This window comes from Mobula hypostoma, chromosome 20, assembly GCF_963921235.1.
Source record: "Mobula hypostoma chromosome 20, sMobHyp1.1, whole genome shotgun sequence".
Classification (NCBI taxonomy): domain Eukaryota; kingdom Metazoa; phylum Chordata; class Chondrichthyes; order Myliobatiformes; family Myliobatidae; genus Mobula; species Mobula hypostoma.
In genome coordinates, this window is record NC_086116.1 from 47641481 (window position 1) to 47653861 (window position 12381).

The window sequence follows — 12381 nt, forward strand, 5'->3', positions numbered from 1 at the left end:
TTTTGTTCTCATCGGGTGAAGGTTATCAATACTGTGCAACACTTTTAATCAATTTTGAAGTTTTGTCGTTTGAACTCAGCACTGCAAAGAATAATATTTCTGTTTTCTTTTTCTTTGTCATTTTTTATGACTTTTTTAGATTATGAGAACACTCAGTCCTCTTTTATTGTCATTTAGAAATGCATGCATGCATTAAGAAATGATACAATGTTTCGCCGGAGTGATATCACAGAAAACAGTTCAGACCAAAGATTAACACTGACAAAACCACATAATTATAACAAAGCAAAGCAAAGCAATACCATAATTTGATAAAGAACAAACCATAGGCACAGTAAAAAAAAGTCTCAAAGTCCCGAGTTGATCGACTCCCGAGTCCCCGATAGCAGGTGGTAAAAGGGAGAAACTCCCTGCCGTAAACCTCCAGGCACTGTCAACTTGCCGATACCTTGGAAGCAGCTGACCCCAGCCGACCCTGAGTCCATCCGTCCGAAAACTCCAAGCTTCTGAGCAGCCTCTCCGATACAGCCTCCCGAGCGCCATCTTCTGCCGAGCGCCTTCGACCTCTCCCTGGCCACTGAAACACGCAAAGCCGAGGATTTTGAGGCCTTCAGCTCCAGAGATTCCGGTTACCACACAGTAGTAGCGATTTAGCACTGCACAAATAATCTCATCCTTAACTAAAGGTATATTATGCATTTTTACACCTGTAAAATCATGCTTAAAATCCTAATAAAATAATTTATCAGTTTTGGGCTGCAGAAGAATCATGACCAATCACAGGTCACACAGTACTATAGTACACAGTATTTTTTCAGGAAAGGGATACATAGGTATCTGGTATCAGATAAAGGGATAATTTCATAAAGCATCTGAATTGGGTTGAGATTGCCCAAAGTGTTGATACTTTGTCAGCAACAAGAAGCAAGTTTCATCAAATAATCTGGGTTTAATTCCAACCCAGATCCCACAGGTGAGAGTGAAGTACATTGACTCAGTTGTATCACCGTTAGGGCTCTTAGTATGGTGTGTGTGCATCTTTTACATCTGAGTGTGACAATATTCCTGAGTCTCCATCCAGGACTTGCATGACTGACAGTATTGAAAACCGAGCTACAGACACAATGAAGGAAAATCTGAATAGTGCCAGAGATGGAGGGCCTTTATTGCTGTCCTAAACCTGAACAGCGTAACAGACAGTAAGTAAGTAAACTTTACTGAGATGGCATGCAGTGTAGACAGAGTATGTGGATGGTGGGCTGGTTTTTGTGATGCATTAGCTGTGTCCACAACTCTGTAGCTACTTGCAGTCAGGTCCAGAGCAGTTGCCAAACCAGACCATGATGCATCAGAAAAGGATGATTTCTGTGGTACATCCATTAAAAATAATGAGGATCAATGGGGACGTGCCAAATTTTTTTAGCCTCCTGAGGAAGTAGAGGAGCTGATGTGTAGTTTGACCAAGACAGGCTATTGGTGATGTTCATTCCCAGGAGTTTGTAGCTCTCAACCTTCTCGACTTCAGCATTGTTGATGTAAACAGGAACATGTGTTCTCCCCTCCCCCACCCCCCTCCTCAAAGACAAAGTCTAGCTCTTTTGCTTTGCTCCTTGAGGAGTGCTTTGGAGTAGCATTGACACAGTGGAAATTGCTGACTTTAGGAGATCGACCAGTAAATAAAAAATGAATGGAAATTGAAATACATTTCAGGCAATGAAACTACTTGTCAAAGTTGTGTGGCTATAATGTAAGAATACAGATTCAACTGCACAACTCCACGTGTAGCATGTGAACCTCATTAGTTATTTGAATTAGAAGGATTAAATGGTAATTTACATTTTAATTTTAATTTTCAAATAGGCTTTTATTTAGGAAAAGCATTCCTTCAGCAACATTTTGCAGATAAATTTAATCCAACTTGCCTAGCATGAAACTGGAGGATTAATGGGTTAAACAACAGGAATTCTGCAGATGCTGAAAATTCAAGCAACACACATCAAGGTTGCTGGTGAACGCAGCAGGCCAGGCAGCATCTCTAGGAAGAGGTACAGTCGACGTTTCAGGCCGAGACCCTTCGTCAGGACTAACTGAAGGAAGAGTTAGTAAGAGATTTGAAAGTGTGAGGGGGAGGGGGAGATCCAAAATGATAGGAGAAGACAGGAGGGGGAGGGATGGAGCCAAGAGCTGGGCAGGTCCCGTTGGAGGTGGCGGAAGTTACGGAGAATAATATGTTGGACCTGGAGGCTGGTGGGGTGGTAGGTGAGGACCAAGGGAACCCTATTCCTAGTGGGGTGGCGGGAGGATGGAGTGAGAGCAGATGTACGTGAAATGGGGAGATGCGTTTGAGAGCAGAGTTGATAGTGGAGGAAGGGAAGCCTCTTTCTTTAAAAAAGGAGGACATCTCCCTCATCCTGGAATGAAAAGCCTCATCCTGAGAGCAGATGCAGCGGAGACGGAGGAATTGCGAGAAGGGGATGGCATTTTTGCAAGAGACAGGGTGAGACGAGGAATAGTCCAGATGGCTGTAGATAGTGGAGGAAGGGAAGCCCCTTTCTTTAAAAAAGGAGGACATCTCCCTCGTCCTAGATAGTGGAGAAAGGGAAGCCCCTTAATGGGTTTCATGTTTTACATTATGCTCTAGTTTACTTTCTATAGAAGTCACAGTACTGAAGCAAATATTATTGTAAGTAAAGGTAATATAAGGGCTTTACCTATTAACCTTAGGTGAGAAGAAATGGCCATGACTCAAAAATCAATTTACAAATGAGGAATTACTCATATATATGATGGAGAAAATCTTTTAAAATTACATTTTTAAACTGTGGTTGCAAGAGTTAAAGCAACAGCATTATACTGTGTTTTTAAATAGTCAATATTTATAGAAGTTAGGCTGCCATGGTGGAATAGTAGGCAGTAATTGTCATGAGGGATACAATGAAACATTTATTGGGGCATTGTTGCTTTGCTAAAATGCCTGAAAGACATATGACTAAGGCTGCAAACAGAGTAGCATATAATATTGCTACACCATTGTAATTAACTTGTTTTTATCACTAATCCTTTCTGCAGTTCAAAGTAAGCCTAATTCTCTGGTTTGTTCATTCTCTTTTACTACTTTCTAGTCTACAAGGTTGACTTGGCATCTTCAGCCTTTTGAAATACTGATGGCAAAATGGCCCAGTGACAACTTTGGGCTGAATTTTCCCTCTCAGTCTGTGGCAGTGATTAGACTCACTGCCAGCGCTACTAAGAAAGACTTTAAGAAGAGATAAATAACAAAAAGTACAGAAGTTGAAAATCTAAAGTACAAGCATAAAATGCTAGAAGAACTCAGCAGATCAGCAGCATATTTGGAAGGGGAAACATTGATGTTTCATGTCTAAGACCCTTCATGGCAACCTTCAAAAGAGGAAGGTTGAATTAATGCCCTATCAGTTCATTGAACCTCATGTTGCTGCTGTAACTCATCGTACAACTGTGACACCTCACATTTACTCATACAAATATCTCCAGAGCTAGGAATATCAGATTTGCTACAGAATTTATTTGGAACAAGACAACACTGCAATATTTTCAGAGCAGGCTGCTGAAGAGATTGAGCTTAACGAAAACAACAAGATGTCTGGTCGCCACATACATTCAGTTATCTTTGTGTATGCATTTTATCCCTGTTTTTTTCATGATGTTTATAATGTCAATATATTTATCACCACAAAAAGGGACTACAGATATTATAGATTTCTTCAATTTTCTTAAATTGTATTCAATCGTATGATAGTCATTTTTCTCATAACTCTTCAGTACGATATGAGGGTAAAATCAAACTGGCAGTGGTATTCATACTAAAAATTTTTTAATATATGCATGTGGCCTACATTCAAATTGATACTCATTATATTAGCGGGATGTCATTTGTCTTGTATACCTGCTGATTTTTTGCTTTTGAAAAATTGTACAATGAAGTAACCATTTTCAAAATATGCTTCATCAATATTTACATTAATAGAGGACGTTTATTCACTCAGCAATGTGTTTTTTTCTGAAATATTGTCTTTTTCCTACAACCGAAAAAAAGGAGAAAAAACTGTTCTATAGTATCCGCTGTTATTTTCAGGCAGGAACTAGTCGTAACTAATTCATAAAACAATAGTGGCAGGATGCAGGGTGTTCCAGAACAGTGGCTTAGTTCATTCTCTACATCACATTTTGTATACTAATTAGAGCTTTAGAAGCTTTCTTGGCTCAATAAGATGGCTAGTCTCAGGATTCAAATTTGTTTATGCTTCAAGCCTGTGTTAAATTCATAATCTGAATTGCATATTTTTCTATTTCTAAATGAGTAGTGTATGATTATGCTTGATAATATCTGCTGCTGGAAACAAGTAGCTTTATGTGTGGAATTAAATTTGTTTTTTTTTGTTTAGATGCCTTATGCATATTAAAATTCTGGTCTGAGTAACTAGGATCAATAACTCTGTTCATCCAGTTCTAACCATTGCCTGATGCCTGTATCTGAAAACAGTAAGAGTACTGCCAATTTAAAAATAGAACACCAGTGCACTCATGATTTTAAGAAGGATGAAAGAGATGTACTATACTGTTATAACTAGGTTCTGGGAAGCACTTAGCTTTGTGGGGTGAAGTATCTAATTGTTGTAACCCAGTAAGTCTCTCAATAATGATGACATGCATTTATTAGGAATATTTATTAGGAACTGGCCGACATATCACTAAAAGCAAGTTCCTAATAATCTAAATGGATTAGTCAACTCATTTATCCCTAACTGATATAGTCTATAGTTTTGTGAAGTACTTTTCATCATATTTATAAAATTGATGCCTTGAAACCTTTTGCCATTAATCTTGCTGCTTTAGGCCTTGTATATCTTTACAGCAGCTTTCTTAAAATGAAATTTTCTAAGAAGGTTTTACAGGCAGTCAGGAAATCAAAGCAGGTAGAATTATGAGGAAAGTGCTAGAAGAATTGGCCTTAGGAGCAATATTTTGAGGCACTCCTCAAAGATAAAGAGATATAATTATTAGGAAAATAATTCTAAGTTACGGGCATTTGCATGGTTGAAGGAAAAGAAGCCACAAGAAATAGCTCAGCTGTAGATCTAAGTCTGATGATCAGAAGATGAATCCTGAGCCGGTTGCTTCATAATAGAGATAGTGGGAGCAGTGGGGGAAGTTAAGGAACTAATGGCAATAGAATTCAAGTTATCATAATTCAGGGTCTATTGCCCTTAGTACGATTCAGCAGGCAAGAGGAGACCAGCTTATAGACCACGAGTCTGTGGTGGCCAGTGCTATCATGTTTGCTGTTGTGTGCTGGGGCAGCAGGCTGAGGTTAGCAGACACCAACAGAATCAACGAACTTATTCGTAAGGCCAGTGATGTCGTGGGGATGGAACTGGACTCTCTCACAGTGGTGTCTGAAAAGAGGATGCTGTCTAAGTTGCATGCCATCTTGGTCAATGTCTCCCATCCACTACATAATGTACTGGGTGGGCACAGGAGTTCATTCAGCCAGAGACTCATTACTCCAAGATGCAGCACAGAGCGTCATAGGAAGTCATTCTTGCCTGTGGCCATCAAACTTTACAACTCCTTCCTTGGAGGGTCAGACACCCTGTGCCGCAAGGCTGGTCCTGGACTTATTTAATAATTTACTGGCATAATTTACATAGTACTATTTAACTATTTATGGTTCTATTACTATTTATTATTTATGGGCAATTGTAACGAAAACTAATTTCCCCCTGGGATCAATGAGGTATGCCTATGACTATGACTAAATCAGTGCATGCACCTCCTTCTGATAGAGAAAAACAGATGAGAAACCCTATCTTCCTGAAATAAACTTTGTCACCAAGAATGATCTCAGTGACTTCACAAAATTCTGGCTTACTCTAACATGGAATTAGCACACTAAAATCATCAATGCATACAATCCAATCCTAAAGGCTACCAAAGGGGCCCGAGGGCCTTGTACTCTGACCTAAAAAACATTTCTGACCCATATCCCAAAGGCAGAAAAACCAGTTTCACTAGTTGGAAAGAGATGCAGTTCTCTGGTAAAGTGTGATTAGCAAGGATGGAATGGGGAAAGCCAGTTGCAATAGGGTGCTCCTGCTGATGAAGTATTGTACTAGATTCGCGGTCTCATCATAACCAACAATCAGTTCTGCAGAATGCATAAAACTTCATGGCAATGATCCCCAGCCAGGCACTGGAACCTGTTAGACACTCCTTACACCCAGTTTGATTATTTATTCTGCTAATTAAATAGCATGTCTAGTTTAGGTTTATGTCTTTTTTCTTTTGTAGCTCTACATGATGTCACATCTTAGTCATTTTTTCTTTGTGTGAAATAACTTGTGTTGGTTGACCTTTCTTCATAGCTTAGTCCCTTAAAACCAGAAAAATTCCAGTGACTATTACCCGACTCTTTTGAGTACATCAATATTCTTTTTGAGATTGTGTGATTTTATTAGATTTTGCACACAGGATACATACAAATGAGAAATGCAAATGAGGAGTAATGTCTTTAGGTTGGGGTCTATTTAACAGAGTACTGGGGTGATGTTCCATCTGAACTGAATTAGTATTGTTATGTTCTTATAGAGAATTGTCAGGCAAGAGCTTTCATATCTAAAGTCATGTTGCTGTTGAACTAATACTTAAGTTGATAGTGAGGATTAATTCTGTCTTTGAATGGTATTCCAGTTTTCTGTATTAATGTTCTTGTACCTTTTGGACAAGGCTATCATGTTAGCTTTTTGATTCATTTACATTTTCTCCATTGCCCACTACACTACTATATATATATAGTTCCTGACAATTTTTCTGGTCTGATGTTGCTTTATTTTTTTTAATCTTTCAATTTGACATGCATGTCCATTTCATTTATTTTAAAGCTTTGGTCATAGTGCATTTTTTGTTATGTGATAATGTGTCTATTCTCTTGGTGCCACCTGCAAATTTGAGCCAGACGTTTGTGGATTCAAGTCTCACTGAAACACATGGTCTAGGCTGATGGCTCAAAGCAGTGCCGAACAAGTAGCTGCATTGTCAAAGATGCATCTTTTGGATAAGATATTAAACTGAGAATCCCTCTGTCTACTGAGATGGAGATAAAACATTCTATGTCATTACAGAGATGTGCATATGGGTTAGCATTTACATGCTGGGCTGAAGGGCCCATTTCTGTGCTACACAACTCTATAACTCTATGACTATCATAAAAAAAAAGCAGCAGGAAAATGCTCCCTGGTGTCCTGGTTATTATTTAACCGTCACTAATATCCCAAAGGCTGATTATCTGGTCAGTTTTACAAAATTAATTATAGGAATTTGCACAAAATCTGGCTGCCACATTTCCTACAGTACAACATTGACTGCAGTGCAAAACTGTTTCATTGCTTGTAAAACAGAAAGATGTCATACTCTACTATGTAATTGAAGCTTTTTTCTGTATTACTCAAATGAAATAATCATTCAGATAATATATCATTTTGTTTGAATCCTAGTTTGAAGTCCATTTGTGTATGATAATTTTTGCACCTCAATTCTGACAAACTTCTTGATATCATTGTTTTAAACAAACTACAGTCTTAATGAAGTTTACTGTGGTTTGTGCAGTTTTTTTTTAAACAACCTGGGCTTCTTTCCAGCTTGTTTTCATTAATCTTACAGTCAAGTCTGCAAGCCTGCCTGCATTTCTCTCGCCATGCTTAAAGAGACCTCTCAACTTCAGCTATTTGTATATATTATTACATAGCCCAGTTATTTTAGTAGCATTTTATATATTGACAATAATCTTGAAGTTCTCTCTCACCTTTTTGAGTTTTGACATTTTAAGTTAATAAGCTTTATTTAGTATTTTAAATTTAGTATGATGCACAATATATTAAGCATAATTACTCTATAATGACTTCTATTTTCTGCATATTTGGTTTATTTTTGAATTGCAAATCAATATAAACAGGCTGTTTTTGTTATTGTTTCACTTAGCTAGTTATTCCAATAGCAAACATGCATTAGACTTACCATCAGTATTAACCACTGGACTTCTACCTAATTACATAAGATTAATTTTGAATTTTCTCACAAAAGAAAGCTTTTTATTTCCAGATACATGTTTTTATACCCTTGTTAAACAATGCCACTTCTTTTATATTCTGGCCTGGTGAACTCTAATCTATTTTTAATATTACTTTGAATTTTTCATATCAGAAGATTCTTTTCGAAGTGTGGTTTCTTTACCAGTTGTTATCTTAAAGTTGTCATTTAGCAATATGGATAATCATCTTTTTATATTTTTCTAAATAAGCTGTTCTTCTAGATAATAAGTTAATCATCATGATGAAAGTTTACCTAAATTTACATTATTAAAAAGAGAGTTCTATAATAACACAGAAGTTTTCAGATCTGAAATCAGATTTCTTTTGTATCTAGTCCAAATGTATTATCTTCATAATTTTCTTCTATCACTTTGGAGTTACAACATTTAGATGGTCAAAGGCATTGTAAAAAAATGAACCATCTACATATTATTTATTGTTAACTTGTTTCTCCTCTAGCTTTTAGATTCACAAATTTTGCTCAATTATTTTAAAAATTGAATCGGTTTGTCTGTGGATTGTAACTGTAGTTAACTTTTGCTTTGTTTTTTACTCTCTTAGGCACTACAAGACCACCTAAAGAGGGAGAGGTCCCTGGTGTTGACTACAATTTTGTGACTGTGGAAGAATTTATGGAACTTGAGAAAAGTGGTTCTCTGTTAGAAAGTGGAACGTATGAAGGTAATTACAATTGTTTTGATCAATCCTGGCAGACATATTTTTTGCAATGCTGCATAGAAACCATCTATGCCTCTCACAATACTTCCTATAAATGTCAGATTGTAGCAATTGCAGATACATTGCAGTCAGGTTTGTGATTATTATTATATTCTCAAAAATTAGGTGGTTGCAGATTGTTGTAAAAAAAACTTTTTGGATAGTTTTCCATTAATTTTGTTAATAAATCATTTCTTTTCTAGAATCATATTTAAGGGAATAAAACAACTAAATGCTTGATTAAACTGTGTAGGAGCTTACAATCCTAATGCATTTGTATTTGCCTATCAGAGTGGGACCTTCTAAGTGTTTTTAATTCCATCATCAGCACTTACATTAAAATTACTCTTTGGTGTATCATGGAGGATACTGCTAGAACAAAATATTTCAAGCTGAGTTTTGAAAGTAGTAAACAATATCACAATTATTTGGATTTTGCTGAACAAGTAGGATCGTTTGTGGTGAACGTTGCCATTTATGTGCAAATCAAGCAGCATGTCTTGGGGATTAAGAACTACATAGGAACTGTGAATTTAAACGACTGTCCGGTTATTCTAAATAGTTCTATCTATGCCTCCTAAAATCAACATATAACTGATGGTTTACCTATTATTCTGAAAAATTTGCTGGATTTTCATATTGATTACCTATTAAATTCTTTACAGAAAGTTAATTACAGTAACTTAAACCACAGGACCTTATTTCCCTTGGTGATGAACTGTTGTTAGAAAGTTCTAAAACTTAATTGATAATACATATTTCTTACTTTCCATTGTCCATACATCGTTCCCTGCCATCAGCCCCCCACCCCCACCTCCATCCAGTATTTCTTTTTGTCTTTAATTTATTTTTGTAAATGATTTAACTCTGATTTACCTTCCTTTTCAATGGTTCTTCAATTCCTGCCTACTTCTTTAATCTCATTATTTAAAGTGATAATGCATAAATGTCATTCACTAAATGTTATAGATATCCTCACTACTAAGTGAAGATATCTACTACTAAGTAAGTTAATTGCTGTGTAGTTACTTTGAGCAAGAGAGAGCTGGAAGCTAGCAATAAACTTTGAGGTGCCCTACTCCAGTAGTTCCAATGCAATAATTGAGCAAATTTCATTTTCATAAGTTAATCGCCACAGAAGGAAAATGGATCAGTTACTACTGTGTTCCTAAAATATAGGGAATCGTATTCATGTGTTGACTGCCAGTTATATGTTTTGTATCTTCCAGATATAAAACATGCAGAACTCTCTGTAAGCAAAATATCAGAGACCCTCAACATTTTTAATGAAGACATAGAATATTAGAAATTTTCAGCAGGGTAAGTGGCATCAAACAAGAAAAATAAATATCCCAAACCAGAGATATTACAGGCTTTAAAGAGTTGTGAAGGCAGGAAGGAGAAGGAGAGAATAATGTGTAATGTCAGTGTGAATAGAGAAATTATTCTAGGTTGGTTTACTATATTTCTAGAACTCTTAACATTTTGCATGATGCACCTGATCTGAACTTGGTACCTATGACACCATCTGTACCAGATCACCTATAGCCTGAGTCTGTTCCCTCTCATGTGGCCAAAAGCTGCCCTTGGGGTTTTGTTTTGTCAATCTTGGTTCCAAACGATTTCCACCTGACCATCACACCTTTGGCACTTCCTTACACAGCAGTCATATGGATTCCTACGGATGAATTGTGAATCTGAATTGCAGCAATCAGGACAGAGCTTCAACTCGGAGTCCTTCCCAAGGCAGCAGAATATCAGCAATACAGTTGATGAACACCATTGAAGGGAGACTATGTAGGGGAAAGGGAGGGAGCGCAGAGGTTCTCTGAAGAGAGTTTGGAGATCTTGGTTAGAAAGATAAATGGCAGAACTCCTATGTGGCCATAAGTATAGCAGGACAGGAAAATATTGACATCTCAGAAGGGAGTGATTCTATAAGGACAATTAAGCAAGCTCAAAGGAAATATTCTGACTTCACTAGATATATCAAGGTCAGCTCTGCACACTCATTTTGTTCACTTTTACTGCCATAGCTAAAATGTACCCACACCCTCTTCTCTCTCACCCCTTACTAACTCCCACTCACAATGAAGATCAGCCGCCTTCATTAACAGATAAACACAATTCCATCTACACACCACGCATTCCTAATCATGCATTCATGACTTTAAGCGTATAATACACACACATTGATTAAATCTTTACAGTTAGGATGTTTTAACTTGGTATAGAGCCAGTGCTCACCTTCATACTTTTGGTAAAGACTGCCAGTAACTTCAGTGAGGCCACCAGAACTGGAGTCAGTCCTCAAGAATGTCCTTCCCTTTATGGCAAATGGACAAATGAGACCCCCAAGTCAAGAATGAAGAATGAAGGAAATCAAAGTGGCGTGCACATTTCATTGCATCATTGTGTAATTTCAATGCATTTTACATCTGACATTACATAGCATCACTTCAGATACTGTCATTGCAAAAGGTTAAACAAGGCAGATTAGAGGTAAGTTGGTTTATTATTGTCACTTACACCAAGGTACAGTAAAAATCTTTGTCTTGCATGTCGTCCATGCAGATAATTTCATTACAACACTGTATTAAAAAAACAATATCAGAATTCAGAATAATAGTTTTAAAGTTACAGAGAAAATGCAGTGCAGGAAGACAATAAGTATAAGCTATAAAGAGGTATATTGTAAGGTCAAGTGTTCACCTTATGCTTAGAGGTCATTCAATAGTCTTTTAACAGTGGGATTAAAGCTGTACTTCAACCTGCTGCTACAGTTTTTCAGGCTTTTCCATCTTCTGCCCAATAGGGGAGAGGAGAAGAAAGAATCTCCAGGGTGCTCGGGGTCTTTGATTATGTTTACTGAGACAGCAGGAAGTGTAAACAGAGTCCAAGGAAGGGAAGCTAGTTTTCATGATTCTCTGCAGTTTCTTGCAGTCTCAAGCAGACCAGTTGCTATACTAAGCTGTTGTACATCTTTATAAGATGCTTTCCGTGGTGCAGTGACAAAAATTGTCAATAGTCAAAGTTGACATGCCAAATTTCTTTAGGCTCCTGAGGAAGCAGAGGTACTGATGCATTTTCTTGGCCCTAGCATCTGCGTGATTAGACCAAGAAGGCTGTCATTGATGTTCACTCCTAGGAACTTGAGGCTCTTGACCTTAGCACCATTTATACACAACCCACTTCCTGAAGTCATTTTGTTTTACTGACATTGAAGGAAAGGTTGTTGTCATGACACCAAACTTCTAGGGCTGTGTATCTCTTTCCTGCACTCAGAATCAATGTTTTTTTTTTGTGATTCAGTCTACTATGATGAGATCATCGACAAATCTATAGATGGAATTAGAGCAGAATGTGGCCATGCTGTCGTGAGTGTACAGGGAGTAGAGGAGGAGGCTAAGGACACCATCTTATGGGGCAACAGTATTGAAAATAATCATGGCAGAAGAGTTGCTGCCCATCCTTACTGTTTGCAGTCTTTTGGTCATGAAATTGAGAATCCATTTGCAGAGGGAGGTGTTGAGTTCCA

At 37.4% G+C, this 12381-nt stretch overlaps 1 protein-coding gene across 12 annotated transcripts in view; it reads left to right on the top strand.

Annotated features, from left to right (window-relative positions):
• Positions 1 to 12381, top strand: part of magi2a (membrane associated guanylate kinase, WW and PDZ domain containing 2a) — a 600063-nt gene that overhangs the window by 292277 nt on the left and 295405 nt on the right. For all 12 annotated transcript variants that reach the window (XR_010021125.1, XM_063072811.1, XM_063072812.1 and 9 more), the window contains exon 3: positions 8688 to 8807. Coding sequence is in view for 11 of the 12 variants with exons in the window: in XM_063072811.1 (XP_062928881.1) it covers positions 8688 to 8807 (120 nt within the window). In the remaining variant the exon portion in view is untranslated. The remainder of the gene's footprint in view (positions 1 to 8687; positions 8808 to 12381) is intronic.